Source organism: Anas platyrhynchos, chromosome 3, assembly GCF_047663525.1.
Source record: "Anas platyrhynchos isolate ZD024472 breed Pekin duck chromosome 3, IASCAAS_PekinDuck_T2T, whole genome shotgun sequence".
Taxonomy (NCBI): Eukaryota; Metazoa; Chordata; class Aves; order Anseriformes; family Anatidae; genus Anas; species Anas platyrhynchos.
In genome coordinates this window covers 69592970-69614198 of record NC_092589.1, presented here as the reverse complement: position 1 = coordinate 69614198, position 21229 = coordinate 69592970, and the positions used below count along the sequence as shown (strand labels likewise).

The following is a 21229-nucleotide window of genomic DNA, read 5'->3' as shown; positions in this document are numbered from 1 at the left end:
CACATACGGCACCAAATAGTAGCTGTGCATGTTGTTAATTTGCAGCTAGCAGTTAATTCATAGAGCCATAGGAAAGGAAAAATAAAGGGGAAAAAATATAATTTAAAAAAAGTCCCTCAAAGGAAGATCAAAATTAACTATAGAAATGTCTTTGAGATTGAAAATTAAATATAAAACAAAACTGGGTTCCACAGGGCAGTGAATGAGACAAATAAGTCAGTGATATGTGCCCTCATTCTGTTTTACCATGCTGATTTTTGTCTTTAAGTTTCATAAATTCAGTACCCATAAATGCTACCAAACTAGCAGCTCCTGAGCCTCAAGTCTTCTTCATCCGTGCAGACCCAGAGACTGCACCTCAAAAACATCCCTGACAAAACCATGGTAACAGTTGCCAAGTCCTAAAAAGAAACAAAAAGCTTTTAGGGAGACTGAGCACTGAGACTACAAAGACCAGGAAGAAGAACAAGGTTATCGATCTTAATTCATTTTAGCCAAATTTCACCATTGCAATTCCACAAGTAGAACATCCAAAGTTGGATACTTTAACTCTACTGAATGTGCTGAATCTTTCATTTCATGACATTTGAGAATAAAGTAAGAGCACAGAAATAAGAAGCCTACTGAAACCGGAGTTACATTCTCGTAAAGGAAATGCTACACAAAAAACGATGCACATGGCAAATGGACAAAAAATGCATAAAACTGGAGTCAACAGAAAAATCTTTATTATATAAGAGTGTTCATATTAGATTGTGAACTACATGTATTCAGGATGTTCATTGATAACCTGATATTTGGTATAAAGTCTCACCAATAAATTTTGGAGGCGACATAGTGGCAAAAATGCCAGCAAATGGAATGAGAAATGGGAAAGACCTGAGTCTGCTGATAAGCCTACTGGCACTTTCAAGCAAACAACAAATGAATGGAGCCGCTAACGGTGTTGCACATCTAGGAACACAGTAGGCAGGCTGTGGAAAGGGTCCTGGAAAGAATGACTCCAGAGGTATCATGAGCAGGTGTCATCTGATCACATGGCATCACCAAAGCTTTGAGTTGGTTACTTGTAATCTCAGTCAGCTACGTAAGAGCTCAGAAGAAACATCAGAAATACCCTTGTGCCATCTGTTTAACACCACAAAACATCCCATTGTTTTTACAAACTCATAATAATGATTCTGAAAATGTGTAGTGCCCACAGTGGGAAAGTGGATCAGTGTGAGTTCCTTGTCTTTAAACCTCTGTTATGTGGGGATAAAAAAGGTAATCTTCAAACATAAACAGAATTTGCTAAGAAGATATTTTGTGTATACCTCCTGCAAGAGAGATATTAAAACAGTAACAAGTTCTTGTGTGAATATTTTTAAAACGTTAAAAAAAAAAAAAAAAAAAAAAAAAAAAAAAAAAAAAAAAAAAAGTACAGGGTTAAAGCAAAAAAAAAAAAAAAGGTACAAAAACTCTCTAAGGACTAGAGAAATTGCCACTGAAAAGTAAGGAGCTGCATCTGTCTCTTTTGGCAGGGAAAAAAATATACATATAGTGTGGAATAAAATAAGTTTCATAAAATATTATGTATGAAAGGACTCTTTAGCTAAGTGCAGTAAGGCATTACATGAAGCAACAGCTGGAAGCTGAAGCCAGATCCGCTCAAACTGGAAGTGGGAAACACTGAAGGCTGTTAAGCACAGCGACAAACTGCTAAAGCAAGGGCTGCATTCTCCAGCCAGCTTGAGATATCTCCCAGTAAGGACAGCGTGCCTTTCTGGAGTCGGCAGAATTTTCCCTGAACTTCTGAGAGAGGATGGCATCAACAGCATGAAGTATCCGTGTGGCCAGATTCAAAACCAGAATGGTGCTTTCTGGCTAATAAATGTTTCAGCCTTGGATCAGACGTGAGGTTGGCTGACCAAACCTGCATGCAGAGGGTGGACACACTGGGGTTGCATGGAGGACGTCCAGAGCAGGTGAGCAGCACAGGGAGTTGGTCCTACCACGTTTCCATTGCTGTTTTGTCCTAGTGTCTCTGAGTGTTAACACCTTGTTGGATGGGTTGTTTGCTTGTCCAGACCTTCATTGTAACACACAGTTCTTATTTTGTGTAAGGTTACAGAATAATGAGAAGGTAACTTTGAATCACGTTATAGGAATGCTTTCCAAGGCACATTGTAACTCTCCTCATGGTGCTGTTGTGAAACACTATGGGTATATGAATGTAGGATGAGGCCCTTGCCAATGTTTAAGTGTACAAAGCCAACTGTAATGCATGTCCTTCCTAAATGTGTTCTTCCCTTCATTGCTGTCATAATTTTCTCTGTCAGATATCTCAGCTGCCCTTTTTTTTCCAAGGCTTTGTTATTTCTTATGTGATGCAACACACCTAAGGTTCTTTGGTTGGGACCAAGAAAAGATATTTATATATAATTGTACATATGTAGTGAGATCATTAGTGAATATAATTCTGACCCATGGTTTCCAGGATCGTTTCTTATATTGGGACCAATTTCAGAGAGCGTACTGAAAAGGCAAAACAATGCCAGCAGTTTGCTATGAATGCTTGCATTGCTCTGCCTTAAGGCACTACAGTTTGGTCATGTCTTACATTAGACAGTTTCACTGTCAAATAGCTGTAAAAGAAAATGCATTCACACCAAGCCACATCAGACCTAATTCCTGTAACACGTACCCGCATGTGAGGTAAAACCACTAAATTCAGCCCTGGAGAGGTTCTCCAGGGGACACAACCTAGGCTCTCTGCCACATCACAGCACCCAGTCTCGTATTGCTACTGCACTTTGGATTTTTCCTTCATACAGAGCACATGCTTCACCACGACACATGCCAGGTGTCAACTCGTGGTGTTGCACAAAGCCATTGAAGAAGTGCTTGTGCAAACAGCAGGGGAATATGTGGTGTTTGGGGATTGCATGTCCAAGGCATACTCACCTCCTGAGAAATGGGCATCCTTTTTGGACTGCCACCCAGCGTGCTGCTGCCTTCAGAACAGGCACAGATCTCCTGGTGATGGGAGAACTGCCAGGCCCCCGACCCCTGGAGCAAGGGCACACTAGTGGCAGCAGAAGCGAGATCCCATGGCCCTGGTGAGGTCCCGCAGCCCCCAGCCACAAGGACTGAGGGGCGCTCCCTTGCTGGCAGAAGTGCTTTGGATGCTCACCACAGAGTGAGCCCTTCTCTCCACGGTGCCTGTTTGCTTTCTGCTCAGGAGAAACAAAACGATAGAGTGTGAGACACGTTTCCTTGTTAAGGCTGGATACCGACAGTTCCTCCCCTCATTCTCATCTCAGACACTGGCACAAAATTTGGTGTGACAGAGGACGGAGCGGTGCCGGGGCTAAACCACGCAGCCACGAAGTTCCAGGTCACAGTTCCATACAGAAAACAAATTTACCAAACTAGAAGAGCGAGAAACAAATGTTTTAAATATGAATTGAAAACCTTGCCCCCGGTTAAGAAAAAAATATGCTCGTTAGGCACTGAAATATGATTTTTGGCAAAGGATGGGCATTCAGAACAATTCCTGAAATTTGAAACATAAGATTAGTTTTTTTCTGACAAACAAAACAGAGGCAAATGCTAACCTTTTTAATTATGAGGATTTCCTACTAAAGTTCAGTTAAAGAATTCCAGGTCTTCAAAATCCAAAACATTCATTCTTTTCAGCTTTTTTTGTCCCCATGATTTTTGTTAATAATCGGCATTTGAAAAGTAAGTGATATTCTTTCACTTTTCCTTTATTTTTAGCTTTATTACAAGAGGTTAAAAATAATTTAGAAGGTACGAAGAAGCCGGCAGTCTGAAAGGGCTGCTGCTGAGCTGAGGACTCACAGCGCTGCCTTGGGAGCCGCTTTTCCTCCTGGGCATCGCGGGTGAGGGTACGGCCACCTGCGTGCGCCTGGGGGGCACCCAGCGGGCAGCTGGGGAGCAAACCCCGCTTACCTGCACCAGGATTTGCTCTTTCCACGCGAACCGCGGCGTCGTTTTGGTTTCCGTTCAAAAAGCATCCTCGCTCCCGCGACGTTTCTGGGGAGGTTCCTCCTCCACAGGCAACTTTTTTCCCACCTTGACTGGCCAGACCTGGGAATTCCCACAACTCCGCGGCAGCGTTTTGGGGCTCACTCTGCTCCCCTGGGGGCTTGGGGGGGCTTCACCCACGTTCGCCCCTAGCCGGGCAGTACCAGGAACCCCTCCCGCTACCCATTTGCCCCAGTTTGGCGGCTGCATGGGCGGGGAGGGAGCACGGAGAAACCCCCCCGGAGCGATAGCAAAAATGCTGCCGGGGGTCCTGCCCGGCCACCCCCGCCCCTGCCCCGGGGCCGAAGCCCCCCGGCGCGGTTGCGGGCGGTTTTGGGAGCCGGGAGGGAACCGTGCGGCGGGGGGAGGCAGGGCGGGGGGGGCAGCTCATCCCCCCTCACTCCTCCCACCGAGGAGCGGTGCCTCTTAACCCCCCGGATCCTCCCTCCGTCCCGCCGAGCACAGCTCCGCTTTGCAGAGCAAAAAACGAAATTTCGGCGGCGGCCAGCCATGAGCTGCCTGGATGTTATGTACCAAGTGTACGGGCCGCCCCAGGCGTACTTCGCGGCAGCCTACAGCCCCTATCCCCAGGTACGTGCGGGCTGCAGGGTGGGAGGGGTGTCGGCGGGAGGATGGCCGTCTGGGGCCTCACCAAAAGGAAAAAGGGAAAAGGAGAAGGGGAGGGGACGGGGTGGGGGAGAAGCTCCGGCAGCCTGCGATGGTGAGCGGAGCAGAGCCGCATCCCACCTCGGTGCGGGGCTCGGCGCGGTACGTACCCCGGCGGGGCGCCCCGGGAGCGGGAGCGCGACATGAACCCTGCGATGGCTTTTTTAGGGATTTTTTTTAAATTTATTTTTTTTTTCCCCTTTGCCTGGACGGGCTCCATCCGAGCGCGACTGGAGGGAGGGGACAGTGATTCTCCAGCTTTGCGGGGAGCCCGTGCAGGGACCGGCGGGGAAGCGCTGCCCGAGGTGTCCCCGGCATCCCGCAGCGCGCCCCCGCTTGCGGGACTTTCCCTCGGGAAACGGAGGCAGCGCCGGGAGGCCGGGGCGGGAGCCGAGGCCCCGACGGGAGCCGAGGCTGCGGTGGTACCGCCGGGGATGCTCCAGCCCCCGAGGAACAGGCGGGTGCCTTGAGGGGGTCGAGGGGACCTTTGGTGGCATCTGCAGCCCCTCTGCGCTGTGGCCTCGTCGCATCGGGGTGCGCGCTCCTTCTCCTCGGGCTGCACCTGATGCACGGCGCTACCACTCGTTTGCTCGTGGGGTGTGGGGTTTTTTTGTTTGTTTGTTTGGTTTTTATTTTTCTTCCTGCCCTTTAGTCCTTCCAAAGCCGGAAGGCGGAATTTCCCTGCAAACGAAAAAGGGGAGCGGAGGAGGCAGAAGAGCCCCGGGCTGGCGGCAGCCCCCGGCCCCGCTCCTCGTCCCCACGGCGTGGCCACCCGGGTGGCACCTCGGGCGGCTGGCAGCGGGGCCGGAATACCTGTTACAAATAGCAAATGATGTCTTCCCCCACCTTGCCCCCCCCTCGGCCCGTCCGCACACGGGTGACATTATTTAGGGGGATGATTATTACCTCAATGGCCGAGCCGGCAGCCAAGTGGAAAGGCGGCAGTCACGACGTGACTCTCAGCCGGATTTCGAGCCATGGTTCAGCTATGAAATACCCCGCGGGGCTCAGCCCGGGGCTCCCTCCTTCCCTCCCTGCCTCCCCCCGGCTCTCGGTGCTGCTTCTCCCTACCCTCAGCGGCCGGGAAGAGGAGGGTCTCGGCGCCCCATCGCTTATTTCTAAGGAAGTCCCAGCGGCTGCTGGTGCTTTGAGGCGGGTGCAGAGGGCACGGGGAACACCCAGCAAACTTCCCAGCGCCCGCGGCTTTCTTCCCCCGGCGGAACCCAGCAGAAGCAGCAGAAGCTTGTAGGAAATACCTGAGGCTTCTCGCCGGCCGAGGCGGTGCTTTTTGCCCTGAAAAGTGTTTGAGGCTGCTGGAGTTGGGTCATTTATTTATTATTTTTTTTTAATTTTTCCCCTTCCTCCTCCTCGCCGCCGTGCACTCGGTGTGCAGCCCGTCGCCGTTCGCCTCCCCCCGCTGCCAGCACCGCCGCTGCCTTTCGCCCCCTCGGTACTTCCCCTCCTGTGCGCGAGGGTTTCGTCGTGGTTTTGCATCCTTTTGCCACCTTTTGCATCCTTTTGCAACCCCTCGCATCCTTTTGCGGGAGCACGGAGGGAGCGCCGAGCCCCGGGCACCTCGGCGCTCTGCACGGTGTGACCGGCTCGTTTCTCCCTCCCTGCCTCCCCCTTCCTCCAGAAACTCGCCTTTTACTCCAAAATGCAAGAAGCCCCGGAGAGCGGCAGCAGCGCCAGCACCAGCAGCTCCTTCTCCGGCCACGCCGCCGCCAGCATCAAGGAGGAGGACTGCAGCCCCGAGAAGGAGCGACCCCCCGAGGCCGAGTACATCAGCTCCCGCTGCGTGCTCTTCACCTACTTCCAGGGGGACATCAGCGCCGTGGTGGACGAGCACTTCAGCCGGGCCCTCAGTCAGCCCAGCAGCTTCTCCCTCGGCAGCGCCAAGGCGAGGAACGCCGGCTCCTGGCGGGGTGAGCGCGGTGCGGGGTGAGGGGGTGTAGGGTGAGGGGCTGGAGGGCTGCGGGATCTGGCTTGGCCACTGCGGCTTTGGGCTCGGTGAGGTGGGGAGTAGAAGGACAAGAGGCCCTGGGAAGGAGCTCAGCAGGTTCCCACCGCTGCAAACTGGAAGATGCATAACCCTGTGCATCATCCAATGTGTGTCATTGACATGGTCAGAGGCAAGGACCCGAAATTGCAGAGATTCTCCATAGCTGTGCCCTGTTTTACCCTAGATGGACTCATGGGGTACTCGATATGGCAGGGAATAACCTGTCCTGCTTTCCGGGACCCCCATCGCCAGGCCAGATGCCTAGCTGAGAGCTTATTTCCCAGTCTCTTCATGAAATTCCCATTGGTGGCTTCTAAGACTGACATGCTAGTTGAAGTATTTCATGGGCGGAAGGCACTCAGTGCTGAAAGAAGAGAGATTTCCTTGTCCGTCATGAACTGCTTCCCCTTCTCCTGAGTAATTTCAGGGCTCTGAGCTAATTTACCTCCCCGGAAAATGTGGATTAAGGGCACGTTTTCATTTGTTTCAGCAACACTGTGCATTCCCGACCAGCCATGCGTAGCACCTATCTCTGTGTTAGCAATCACTATTCCACCTCACACATGGCTTACTGAACAAGGAAAATACAGGATCCTTGTCCTTCACCCTGCCAATCCCTAAAGATCCACAGAATGCTTCCCTGATATGTTAGTGGTATATCCAATAAACAGGCACAAGCCCAATGCAATAGATGGGAAAAAAATTGCCAACAAAAAAAAATAATTCCCCAGATGTTTAGAAAATTCAAGCTGGCACATAGTCACATCTCACAGTGTTGCTGTCCACTCTGAAACTTCACCAAGGAAGCAGTGGCTTTCCTGTCAGGGTTGGGGCATCCTCTGAGGTGTTGGGCATAAATGTTTGGACAGTGAGATTAGGACAAAACAAACAAACAAACAAACAAGAGAAATCTAGCCCAGAAACTTATTGTGGAGCACAATAACTGACTCATTTTTCACTACTGAGGGAAAGAGGTATTTCCCTTGCCTTAAGTAACAATCTTTTCCTTAAGCAGCTACTAAAAGAAACCTGGAGCAAATTGCTCCATTTTCATGGATCATCCCTGGGCTAGGCATGTTGAATGTGTGGCTGGAGAGGAATCGGTTCTTGTGGGGAGCAGCTCCTTGTGTTCAGCAGTGGTCTGGGGGATAAAGGCATCACTGGGTGCTCACCTCCCTTTTCTCTCTTCTCTTCCACACTAGATGGCTCCTTCCCAATGAGCCAGCGCAGCTTCCCCCCATCCTTCTGGAACAGCACCTACCAGCCCTCCTCGGTCCCTGCCACCCTCAGCAGCCCCCTGGCCGCCGCCGCCCACAGCGAGTTGCCCTTCGCCGCTGCCACCGACCCCTACGCACCGGCCTCCCTGCACGGCCACCTGCACCAGGGTGGCCCCGAGGCCTGGCACCATGCCCACCACCACCACCATCACCACCACCACCACCCCTACCTCGGGACACAGAGCACCGCCTACCCTCGCCCTGCTGCCGTGCACGAGGTCTACGGCCCCCACTTCGACCCCCGCTACGGCTCACTGCTGGTGCCCACCGCCTCTGTCCGCCCCCACCGCCTCACACCCGCCGCCGTGCCCACGCCAGTCAGCCCCCCCTGCGACCTGGGAAAGGCCGAGGCAGGTGCCACTGCCACTTGGACAACACCAGCACCCTTCCCCAACGCGGCGGGGGACATGGCACAAAGCCTCGGCCTCAACGTGGACCCAGGTGAAGAGCAGCCCCCAGCCCCTTTTTGTCCCCCCGGCTCAGGGCCACCCCCATGAAGATGGTAGGAGGGGAGGACCCAGCGTGGTGGGGCCCTAAGGGGAAATAAATTGGGGTTGGAAGCCCCCAGCTCCAGCCCGTGTGCCCTTCATGCTTTGGAGCCCTTTTGCTCTGTCCTTGCGAGGGCTGGCAGTAGGACGGAGCCCCAAGGGCCATCACTGGGCTCCTGCCATGGAGCAGGTGTGCAGGCAGCTGCATGGCTCTGTAAAGTACTGTAGGTTTATAAACAACCCCAGCTACTTTTTTTTTTTTTTTTTCTCCCAGTCTTTGAAAAGAAATGTACCCTTGCATTTGCCCAGCAAAAAATAATAACAACAGAAAAAGGGCAACGGTTATTGCTGTGGCCAGTGAGGCTGGTACTGGTGTCCAGCGTCTGTCTAATCAGATGCCTGGACGTAAGGCCTGTAGCCATGACAGAGAGGTGACAGACATGCCAAAGAGGTGACTCCTCAGCCAGTGGCAGCAGAGGCGAGGAAAGCCTGCTCCAGCTTCCTCTGGCTGAAGTTTGGTGACCACAGCCACAAATGGCTCCATAAGGTGGCCTTGCTTCAGGTTCAACAGGGATGCATGCCTGCCTCCGGAGAAGCCCAGGCTCTTCTCGCCTCACTGCTTCCTTCCAGCCCTGCTTTAGGAGCCCATGACTTAGGCTGAGCCTTCAATCTCGTGTGGCAGAAATGAAGTTTGTCTTTCTCTGTCCTTAAACACCTGTTTCTATTTTTCTTCTTCCTTTTTTTTTCTTCTCTCCATTCTCAGGTTTGCAGCCTCAGGACAAAAGCAAGGATCTGTACTGGTTTTAGAGCTGTCCTTCACTCTTCCTCCCCTGGCTCTCCCCTCTAGATCTCTGCCTGTTAGGCATGGTGGCATTCGGAGCTGAAGTCGGGTCACTTTGTAACAGCTTCTGGTCTTGGTTTGCAGCTCGACGTTACTCCTTCTGTGGTGGATCCCTTCTGAGCTGATGAGCTGACTCAAAGCCTCCCAGACCCCCCTTGCCCTTTTCCAAGCCCACCGTGGCCCTGCAGCCTGGGGAAAGACAACGGGACTTAAAGCAACCTGGCATCGCAAGGATGGTCCTTTAGACTTATTTTGGAGAGGAAAACTCTTCTGTTGAGAGAGGAGAGCCAAAGACCATGAACTTCTATTTAACCAAACTCCACTCCCTGAACTGCAGTCGGACTGCTTTAAAAGAGTTGAATGACATCATGTATGGTGATGCAAAACCACTGGCCTTCATACAGGAGACAGAGGAAATTTTTGTTTTTGTTTTTTTGTTTTGTGTTTTTTTTTTTTTTTTTTCAGTGGTGTGAATATTTTTTTATGGCAGTGAAAATTATTTCTCGAATGCAACATGGGAAAATCTATTTAGCAGTTTTGAACTGGATTTTTACTTTACATTATAGAAAAGTAAAAGGAGAAGAAACTGGAACTCATGAACATTTTTGGACTACCAAGGAACTGGTCAGATTTTTCAGTTTTGTGGTAATGAGTGGCAAGCGTCTAGCTTGGGCCACCTGCCTTGGGCTTGCAGAAATGCAGCTGTTCTGTGGACAACTGTTCAAACTCCAGAAATACAAAAACCAAGGTGGCACTTCTCAGAGTTTGGCATTTGCATTGGATACGTAACAGTTGTTTGTTTTCTTTCTTTTTTTTTTTTTCTTTTTTTTTTACAAGAAATATTTTATGGTGAAAGCTAAACCCTCTTAAAGAAGTGGGGGAAGGAAACGAAAAACTGTTTGCCCTCAACCCAACAATTTTAAGGAAAAGCCCATGATGGACAATAGGTCTGGGTTTAACGTTTCCCTTTGTCTACTTGTTGCTGTCATTTTGTCACTTTAATAGCTGTTTTGTTTTGTTTTGAAAGAGGGAATAAGATATCTATTTAACAGTAGGAAAGCTGCATTAAAGGTATCTCTTTCTTTCACCCTGTGTGCTTTTATGAAGAATTAAAACAAAGAGAAATGAGGCAGACTAGAAACTTCAGGATGAAATAGGAAAAATACCTGTAGTGTGGATGAAGTGAGTTATTTTATTACTTTGCATTAAAGCTAAATAGAAATCTTAGCAGTTGAAAGTATTTTCCTAATGAGTAAAAAATAAGGTGATAAATGCAAAAGATATGAAAATGCAAAACTGTGGTAATACTACATTTTAGTGTACATTGTATTTTTAAGGTGGGTTAAAACAAAGGTGGTACCCTGTAATAAGAGATGCTTCTTCACAAAGCCAATAGAAGAAAGGACTGTAACAATCAGCATGGTTATTTTGCACTGGTAAATTAAAATGCTATTACAGAGTGATGAATGGCTAATGAAACAGTGCAAAAGTGGCAATTTCCCCCTATACTTAAAAGCTGATGTTTTTACATGCAAAGCATCTGATCCCAACACTATGGCTTTTTTTCTTTTTTTCTTAATGTAATGTCTTTGAAGGCTGACAAAGTTCAGTGTGTGTGAGAGGACAGTCCTCTCACTAGGAGAAGCAGTGTTAGAAAATGGACTTTTGTACTGTTCTGAGGGTTTTCACCTTCCAAAACCTGGTGTAAGGTGGCAAAGTGTTGAATAACCAGAGCTTGCTCCTCCTAGGTCAGCAATAAATGAGAGAAAGAATTTATGGGAAAGAACAGGAGTGTTAAGAACAAGAAAATAAGAAACCAGTGTGAACAAATATTGTGAGAATCTTTCTTATTTCTTATTAAGCAAAGGAGGGGCTTTGAAATACAAAGTGTGCAGAGCATACCCAGCCAGAGCTGGGCAAATGGCAGGAGGTGACTTGCCATGGTCACTTCAGCCAGACTCACGGGCATTTCGTCCTCAGTCCCCAGTCAGCCAGATGCCAGACACACTGTAAAGGGTGAGCAAACAACTCCAGGCTTTATAGTACTGGTTAAACCAAAAGTGTTCTGAGGCTTCTATCAAGAAAGAAGGCAGCAGCATTTTGCAGTAGAAAAATAACTGAAGTGGTATTTAACTGGGGCAGAGGCTGGAGATAGCAAGATCATTCTATGAACACTTGCCTGCATTTTCCTTAGTCTGTTTTTAAACTTTTTATTTTTTGTTTTTAAAGATTAGTTGGGCTGTAACATTGGTTGTGCTTCAGTGCAATTTCTTTTTTTTTTTTTTTTCTTTCTCATTTTCTCTTTCTCCTCCTAGTGAGGATGACTGGGTAATACAGCCCAAATACATTTGGAAGCATTTTTATAAATAAAAAACACTTGTTTACTTCATAGGCATTTACAATTCATTTTGATTTTGAACATTTTCAAGCATGAGGATTTATGCAATGAATACACGAACATTGCTATTGATATTTGCTCTCCAAGTACTTATTGTCATATCATGGAAACATCCAAACAGTAAAGTCAGGATTGTGGCTTATAGCATTAGGTGCTATGCAAACCAGCTTTTTAAAGTGCTCCTACTCCAGATGCGCTGCAGTCTGGAGGTGTACATGTATGTGCCCTGTTTTGCCTAAACCTTGCAGAGCTTGGCTCTGTGGGTTATCCTGACTGCGGGGGCTGCTCACAGCTCCCACCTTTAGGCTTGGGAGTGAGGCTTTGCAGGACTGGGGCTGCAGCTCATGTTGCTAGAGGAGGAACTTCATCCTGTGCTACAGACTGCCTGGCACAGGGGAGGGGAGTCTCCTCATGCAATAACCTCAGTGCCATTTCATAAATCTGCATTATTCCTCTTTGCATCGCAGTTTAATTGCTTAACCCTGAATGTTTGCAAGAAATCTGAAAATGCAAAAGGTATGCTTTTTATATGTTCTTATACGTTACATTTGTCTTATATGCCACGTGCTGATCCCACACCAGAAGAGCAGGGCTGTTGGTCCCAGTCCTACAGCCTGAGGAGCATACCCTCCAGGTGCCCCTCCTGAGCGTGGCATGCAGATTAGCACCATTTGCTGCTCTCCAGCTATGCCCTAACAAACAAACACCACTCATGGCCCATCCGCGCAGACACCAGGACAGGAGGCGGAGGGCCTGGGGTGGCAGCAGGTTGGCACCGAAGGAGGCACAGAGGTGAATCTGCTCAGCCACTGAGTGTCAGCGTGTGGAGCGAGCTCCAGGCATGTTTGCTGCAGACATTTCATCCCTGCTCTGAAAATAACTGAAACTGAGTGCAGCACAGAGTAAAATAGTTTTAGTGAATGCAGAGGCTGATGGTGATATTTGCTGGAGAAAGTGGGGATGGGACGCGGTATTTGTGGCCGCAGTCTCCTCTGTACTTTACCAAAGGTCTCCCCATGGAATAGCTGCAGTTGCAAGAAGGCAGTGCAGGGCTCCTAAGAGACAAATATATGTGTCCCTGCATTTGAAGCCTCATGTCAACTCACTTTAGGGTAAATGTTCCTTCCTTCCTGCCGCCTGTCCCACTGGGTCTCCCACTGGAGCCCCCAGGGGAGCGGGAGGGGAGGAGAAAGCTGAAAACCCCTCTGCGCCTCCCTTGGATTGTGCTCTGCCCGTCTCCAGGGAAATGTATCTGCCCTGTCTCCTCCTTGGGTCAGAAGCCATCCCTTCTCGCTTTACCTTTGAAGTCCTATTTAGGTTCGTGACAAGCCGTAGCTAGGGCTTAAAGGTTGGTCCCTTCCTAGAAGGGAGGAAAATGCTACGGGTGGCTTTAGATGCAGCAGGGGCCTCTGACTGGCAGTTCCCGTGCATCTTTTTCTGGGCAAGGGCTGTAATTAAGATGCCCTTTTGATTACAGAAAGGCGAGTCAGCTCCTCTGGGGGATTGTGGTGTCCTGGCTGGCTTCCCTGGCCTGCCACCCAGAGGAGCAGTTGCAGCAGGGGAAGGAGAGAGACTTGTGGTGTGATTATGTGGAGTAGTGAGGCACTTGTTTTACAGTTTAGGCAATTCTGCATAGGGAAATAGGACTATAAGGTAGCGCAAGGAAAAGGGGAAAAAAATAAAAAATAGAACAAGAAAGAGGAAAAAAAAAAAGAAAAATGGAAAGAAAAAGAGAAAGAAGAAAAATAAAAGAGAAAAATGAAAGAAAAAAAGAACAAGAAAGATGAAAAAATAAATAAGAAAATAAAAAAGAAAAATAAAAAGGAATAAGAAAAATTAAAGAAAAAAGGAAAAAGAAAAAGGAAAAGGAAAAGAAAAAGATGAAGAACAAAAAGAAGAAGATGAAGAAGAAAAAGAATGAAGAAACATAAAAATGAAATAGAAAAAGAAATAAAAAATAAAAATGAAAAAGAAAAAGAAAAGGAAAAAAATAAAAAAAAGAAAAGGAAAGATAAAAGATAAAAGTAAGAAAAAAAAAGAAAAAGGAAAAGAAAAAAAGGAAAAAGAAAAGGGAAAAAAAAAAGAAGAAAATAGGAAAATAAATAAAAAAGAAAAAGAAAGAAAAAAGTTAAAGAAAAAGAAAGAAAAAAGAAAAAGAAAAAGCCTTATTTCAGTCAGCCCTTAAGCTTTCAGGGTACAGCCTTGGGAAGTGATCCATTCCTTTAGCTCCACCACAGTTAGCCTGCACTAACCCAACTGCACTGACAAGCAGCTCAGACCAGAAATGTCCTACCATTTGTGTCCGTCTCTAACCACACAGAAGGAGTTGTTTTGCAGCACACCTTCTACTGCCTCCCCAAGCAGGGACACCCCATGAATGCTGTGCCCCGCACCCTTGAGCAGATTGCATCGGAGAGTTGTGTGCCCCCTCCTCCTGCCCGAGCCCCCTGGGTGCAGCCCTCCTGCCCCACCTGGCACAGTGCCTCCGGGCTCAGCACCCCCACCTCTGTCTTCTTCATCTTCTTCGCTTTTCCTCCTCTCCCCAGCCACAGGCTCCATTCCCCAACCTCCATCCACAGCTGCCCTGCAACCTCTCCCCTCACACACCTACCCACCCGGCCCCATGAGGAGCAAAGGGGCAGCAGTAGGTGTTTGAAGTGTCAGTACTTGTACAAGAAACAGAGCTGAACAAAAAGAGGCAGCACCTTGGCCTCCAGTCCTGCTCCCTGGTAGCAGGAACCAGCTCTGAACCCCTGGCCCAGCAGAGCCAGGGATTTTTTATTTATTTATTTATTTTTTCCACAAGCAGAGTCCTAAAGAGCTGTGACAGCCCCTCTTGCACACAGACACAAATGATTATTCTCTCTTGACAGACCTGCACAGCTCTGTCTGTGTATTTAACTGCAGTCACAGGGAGCTGGATCAGGAAAGAGACACTTGATAGCTGCTGTTTCCGTGGTTGAAATATTTGTGAAGTTAGCGCATAATCTGAAAGCAGAAGCTAATAAATTATAGGGTGCTAATTGGGGCCGGAGTGGAGCTGTCAATCATATTTATCCTAAACACACAGAGACCCTCATAACCTAAAAAGGCAAGAGAGACTCCAGGAACAGCTCCCAGTTGTCACTAGCCATGACCTCCACTTCAGTGAGAGCACAGAGAGCCAAGGCAGAGAGTCTGTTCTGCTACGAAGATGCAAATACTGTGCCTAAGAGGGCACTTGTATGTGTTTTTGTTTACCCTCTTCTGGCAGTGCATTTCCCAGGACACTTTATTGTTTTGCAATACTCTTGTAATTTTAAAAAACATAAAAACATGCAGATCAGATAAGAATTTGCAATGCCTGTATTCGCACAGCCCTTAGAGTAACAGACACAATTTTTGTCACTGTCCAGTCCCATATAAGCCTCTCGTCTAAAAGTCTCCATATTGCTCCATTTCTTTTTTTGTTTCTCATACCCTAGAAATGTGTATATTTCCTGAAGGCTGCAGGGGTCTATGATCTGAGCCAAAACAGAACAGTGCAAACATCATAGCAGTAGGACACTTGCAGTCACTCCATTGCCTTATTTTCCTAGGACACTTGCAGTCACTCCATTGCCTCATTTTCCTATATTGTTTCCATCAAGATCTTTGCATGCTACTCATCATATAGCACAAAATTGACTCAAAGACTGCTGAAGAGGATCTTAGCAACACGTTTCCCCTAGAAATTCATGCCTACATTAAGACAAGAAGGCATTTCAGGAAGTGCTCTTTGGAAAAAAAAAAAAAAAAAAGATAGTAAAAATTTTTAGGAACAACCCAAAAGTGAGAGATGGGAAAGCTGGGTGTTACTGACAGCCTGACTGCTGCATGCACACCTGAGAACTGAGCTGCAATAAGGTCAAACGCTTTTCCTTCCCGGCGATAGACACTTCACCAGGCCCTTAGAGACTCTCTAGACTAACTGCTGCAAGGCCACATGATACATGCATGAAGTCTTTTAAAGGTTTTTCTAAATGGGTCATTTTTTCCCCATTTTTTGATGCCTGATTTAATTACTTAATACTTTAATTCAATGTTGAATTAAAAGCTATTTAGCATTTAATAGCATTTAATTTAACATTGAATGCTGGCAAGCAGCAGAACCAACAGGACCTTCTCAGATGGCTTCCATGAAATGACAGCACCCAACCTGGCCATGGTGCCACTGCAGCCGAGAGCCACCCCTGGGTGGACCAGGTGTGAGGACAAGTTTGACAGCTGGCTCTGCTTTATCTCGCCCATCTTCTCCCTGACATCTCTGTGCAAAGCAGGACAGCAGGGCTGTTTGCATCTGCTCAGCATACGGTTGCAATAACAAGTCTTAAAGAATGGCAGTGGGAAAAGGACAGAAAGGTAATCTTAATTCACCTGTACTCAAAATGCAGCTAAGTAGGATATTAAAAAATAATAATAATTAAAAAAAAAAAAAAGTTAATTCCTTAATTACTTTTTATTTTCCAACAGCAAGTATGCGGGAAGGCTCACATGAGGATTAAGCCTGTGTGTGATGTACACTGACTGCTTCTGTCTTCTTTCCAAAATTAGTCCATGATCACCAGCAAAACCTAATCATCTTCATTCCCAGTCTATGGCAACACTCTAAGTGTGTCACACTGTTGTCACATTTGACACTGCATTTAGGTTTTGGGAAGTTTTGTTAATGAATTAGAATCACACAACCATACACAAACTAAAATGTGAATAAAAACCAATGTTTTTTTTACATTTTGGAAATTAAATCAGTGGGTATAACAACAGCCATATAACTATAACTATACTATAACTATAACTATAACTAACTATAACATACTTCGGGATATGGTTTAGTGGGGACTGTTAGCATTAGGTCAGAGGTTGGACTCAATGATCTTGAGGTCTCTTCCAACCTAGAAATTCTGTGATTCTGTGATTCTGTGATAACATATAACCATACAAGCTATTGCTGCCCTCCTCTCCCTTTCAGTGGAGAGGTGTACTTAGCAGCTCCTGTACACTGGTACTGAGAGCTGCACCTCTCCTGATACAGCAATCCTCAGACATTCAGCTATAATTCACCCAGACTCCTACAGATTCCAACAGAATTTGCTTATATCGGTACTTTCTGTCAGGAACTCACCCCAAGAGTAAACATTTATTCTTCAAGATATGCACTTCTGGCACAGGGAGTCTTCTCAGAGCTTTCTCAAAATTAGTAAAACGCTGTCTGCAAATGCAGAGTGGTTTTAATGAAAAAAAAAAAGAGCCTAGCAGATATAAGATTGGGTATCTGTATGTGTGGTGTTTGTACACACAGATCACACTATTAATTTTATTTTAGCAGATTCAGGCAGAGGATAATTCTTATTGCCTTAAGCACTAAACTCAACAATTATAGTGATATCTTTATTAAGATGGCAAAGACTATGTCAGCAAGCAAACTGAGGAAAGCACAAAGCTGGCAAATCCTACTTGAAGACCATAGGGCTGGGCTGTGTGGGTTGATTTCCATCCTCGAGGATGTAGTGAGATCAGACTAAAGAAATATGAAGATGTGAGAGAAGATATTCTTATGGGAGGTTAATTCTGTGACTCTCAGAGTTCTGCCACTTCTGTTTTTCTGTAATAGAAAGCCAAATATATTTGTGACTGGAAATTACTGAGAACTTAGGCATGGTCAGGACTCCTGGAAAGGTGTGAAAATTGGATACGTGAAGCGAAATACACTAGGAGATTAAACAGGGTACTGAGATTTTGGTGCCATAAAACAATGTTGAAACTCCACTGAATTTTCTATGGAATGGACAGGAAAGAAATTGTAGTTGCTTACCGTACTGCATCAGACCACAGAGGTATTTTAGTGGCTTCATCTCTAACAGTCACTGAGTGACTTATACTGTTAGGGAAGATAGGAGGGAGAAAAAGAAAGGGGAAAGAAAAAAAAAAGAGAAAAAAGAAAAAGAAAAAGAAAAAGAAAAAGAAAAAGAAAAAGAAAAAGAAAAAGAAAAAGAAAAAGAAAAAGAAAAAGAAAAAGAAAAAGAAAAAGAAAAAGAAAAAGAAAAAGAAAAAGAAAAAGAAAAAAAAAAAAAGAGCCAGCTATGTCAACAGCATTGCAAAAGAGATTGGTATCCACACTGAGAGTGGCTATTTTACAGCTCACTTCTTACCGTAAAAGATAGAAGGCAGTGATGAACGTCCTCCAAATGGAAGACGTCATCTGAAGAAGTTAACACATTATAAAAAAGGTTATTTTATACGGTAGTATCAGTCATGCCACTGGCAATAATGACAATATTTTGGCATCATCACTTGGCTTTGAAGCACAGGGTTTCTGGTTATTTATTAGAGTTAAAACATAATATCAGCTAGAGGTGCCAAGTGTCATTATAAATAGAGCCATGATCGTTTGAAAAATCCACCTGGTATGCAAGCTCCTGCAACTCACTCCAGTGTGCATGTGTAAGAAAAACTTTCAAGAATCAATTAAAATAAATGAAGGTGAAATAAGACTTTTCATCCACTGACAGAGTTGTTAGGGCTATTTTACAGACATTCTTCACTGTAATGACTATTTTCGTCTCTGTTATAGCCAAATTAAAATCATCTTTGTGTAGAAAGAGGTAAATTTGCTACTAGACGAAATCTTGCCTTCATGGTTTTATTAAAATGCATTGTCCTAAACTCAAACCATGGAGAATCAGTCTCACCCAGTTATGCTTAGTGGAGCCAAACATGAGGACTGAATCCTTCATAGGCAGCAATCTATAGATATAAAAGAAAAGAAAGAAGAAAAAAAAAAAAAAGAGAGAGAGAGAGAGAGAGAGAGAGAGACAGTCAATTCAAATAGATGATAAAACTTTATTTGATGAAAACTGCTGCAGGGTCTCATGCTATAGTGCAGTGCCCCTGCTGTGAGTCCTTTGTGCCCCTCCATAAAAGTAGTGAGGAAACCAAATTTTGAGGGATCTTGTGTTCTGGAGAATGTCACTAGTCTCTGTTATGTAGGGCACCAGGAAAGTTGAGGAACACCAACTTACTCTCAGCTCTGGGCCCTGGCTAGAGCTTCTCAGATAAGTGAGGCTGTGGTGGATTCAGCTTACCTTCCTTGTCCCCACCACTTACTGTTTTTTGCAGGTAATGAAGACAAGTAGAAAACACTCAGGAGAGCAGTTAAGCTGCACAAACTTTTGCATTTCTTGTTATCACCTTAAAGTTCTCTGAATCTTGGGATGATGCCATTGAACCACAGACAACAGAGTCTCCCAAAGAAGAGAGACATGAACATTAAGTATAAAAAAAAAGAAAAAAAAGGCATCTTAATGTCCCACATTTTTCAGTCCAATGTGATACATTGTAAAGAAACCATGATACACAAACACCTCTTTTGCCTTTTATTTCACCTCTCAAAAATACCATTTTTCAAGCCATATGCTTCCAGTTCAGAGCTCTGGACAGGCACGTTCCCCGAGCTCATGTTAAGTGGCTGAGCACTCTCTTTGGAGCACATGGGAAGAACTGAGTAATCCCACTGGAGCTTGGCATATCTCTCCTCAGCAGCTACACATAAACTTTCCACAACCTTCTCTTTGACCTGGTAAGGACTCAACAATTGTGTCAAAAAGTGTTGGGTTTTGCTTTGTAGGTTATTGTGTTCCCAATTTTTTTAAAAAAAAAAAAAAAAAAAAAAAAAGTGAGACAAACAGTTTTGGGGACATTTTTGGTCACCAGTATGCACTAGCTCAAAAGCTCAACCCCCAAACCCAGAAGTGCACAATTAGTTGGGTGTTACTGCCTTCTGCAGACCAAACCACTGTGGTGTCCGAGGACAGCAGACCTAGAAGTGAGGCCACTGAAAATGCTGCATTAGTAAATAAGTAACATCTGCTATGGCCCTTCCAATTTACAAAATAAATTACAAACATTAATTGATCACCACAGCTTTGATGTTATGCCACGGTAAATAATGTTCATAGGTAGCAGTAAATATTTCTCATCCATCCCTATTGATATATTTTATACCTAAAACACAATACTGTGTACATATGTAGGGGATTTTCAGCTTTCTGAATTTCTGTCTTAGTAGGGGTGCTTACCACAATATGAAAAAGACAGATTAGGAAGTAAAAAGCCACCAGATGCTGAAAGTTTCAATGCTGATATTCAATTCAATTTACCTGGCAAAATCTAACATCCTCTTACAAAGGGCATTTCCACCTCACAAACTAATAAACTTATCTGAACTGATCAAACATGGGTAAGGATGATCCAGTTGATATGGTTGACGTGAATTTCCAAAAGGCTATCTACAAAGTCCTCCACCAAAGACTGTTAAGGAAGCTAAGCTTTCCATATAAGGAAGGGTCCTCACCTGGATACATAATTTGTTAGAAGCTCGGAGACAAAAGATAGGCATAAATGATCAGTTCTTGGAGGGAAATGAGCTCACCAGGGGAGCCAGTTATGCTAGGACTTGTGCCATTTGGCATAGTCATGAAGAACATGGTGGGAGGGCATAAAGAGTTAAACTAGGCCACTGAGGAAGAGGCCCAGCTCTGAGGAGCTGCAGAGGACCTCATGCAACTCAGTGACTAGGCAATAAAACAACAACCAAAATTCAAATACGGAGTGATTGAAAGATTACAGTAAACTGTAATCATTACTTCACAAGTTAGTGGATGGGCTCCAGGAAGGCCATTAGATACAGCATAGATACAACATTTGGGGATTATGAAATAATCATAGAATATCTGAGTTTGAAGAGACCCACAATGATCATAAAGTCCAACTCCTGGGTCCCCAAAGGACTACCCAAAAGGAAAACAAAAAAACTGATCATGTGTCTGAGAATGTTGTCCAAGTGGTTTTTGGTCTCCAGCAGGCTCAGTGCTGTGACCACCACCCTGGGGAGCCTGTCCCAGTGCCCGACCACCCTGTCATTGAAGAACCTTTTCCTATAACCCAGCCTGAACCACTCCTGCCACAGCTTCAAGCTGTTCACTCAGGTCCTATCACTGGTCACCAGAGAGAAGAGATCAGTGCATACCTCTCCACTCCCCCTAATAATATAATCCCATGAATACGATGTATAATTCACGTATATATTATATCCCATGGTATAATATTCTGTGATATATATATATATATGTATATATTCCATGAATATGTAATCTCACTACTCAGAGTGGTCAGAACCCACAAAAAACAGCATGATTGATTAAGAAAGGAATGGAGAAGAAACCTGAAAACACCTACAAATCTTGAATGCTCTGCGTGTTCCTGATCTGCTCTCAGAAAGGAGCTTGTAGAACTGAGCACAATTTGGAGAAGAAAAGTGAGGATGGCCAAAGGGATCAAAGGCCACAAGAGATCTTGTAAGATAACAACCTACCAGGCTAGGAGCCTCCAGTGTGGGGAACAGTTGCTGCTTGTGGGTGAGTGTGGGAGTGACAGAGCTCTGTAGAGTTGCAATACCATGAAACAGGAGAAGGAGCAACTGTTCCCCAACTTCCCTCTCTATTATAA

The 21229-nt window shown here is 45.8% G+C and overlaps 2 protein-coding genes across 5 annotated transcripts in view; one reads left to right on the top strand and one right to left on the bottom strand.

Annotated features, from left to right (window-relative positions):
* The first annotated feature begins 1556 nt into the window (after positions 1–1556).
* Positions 1557–11555, top strand: VGLL2 (vestigial like family member 2). 4 transcript variants are annotated; one of them, XM_038177131.2, is made up of 4 exons: positions 1557–1967; positions 6335–6623; positions 7903–8418; positions 9229–11555. In XM_038177131.2, the coding sequence occupies exons 1-4, from the start codon at positions 1920–1922 to the stop codon at positions 9270–9272; spliced, it is 897 nt and encodes a 298-aa protein (XP_038033059.1). In that variant the 5' UTR covers positions 1557–1919; the 3' UTR covers positions 9273–11555. The 4 variants fall into 4 exon arrangements, with proteins under 4 accessions (XP_038033059.1, XP_038033061.1, XP_038033057.1 ...); XM_038177133.2 differs by lacking the exon at positions 1557–1967 and adding an exon at positions 4408–4623 and having other exon boundaries at positions 7903–8451; positions 9212–11555; XM_038177129.2 differs by lacking the exon at positions 1557–1967 and adding an exon at positions 4408–4623 and having other exon boundaries at positions 9229–11553.
* Positions 11556–17842: 6287 nt separating this feature from the next.
* Positions 17843–21229, bottom strand: part of ROS1 (ROS proto-oncogene 1, receptor tyrosine kinase) — an 82811-nt gene continuing 79424 nt past the window's right edge. Inside the window, exon 45 of the mRNA XM_072036083.1 lies at positions 17843–18469. The gene's annotated coding sequence lies outside the window, so the exon portion shown is untranslated. The remainder of the gene's footprint in view (positions 18470–21229) is intronic.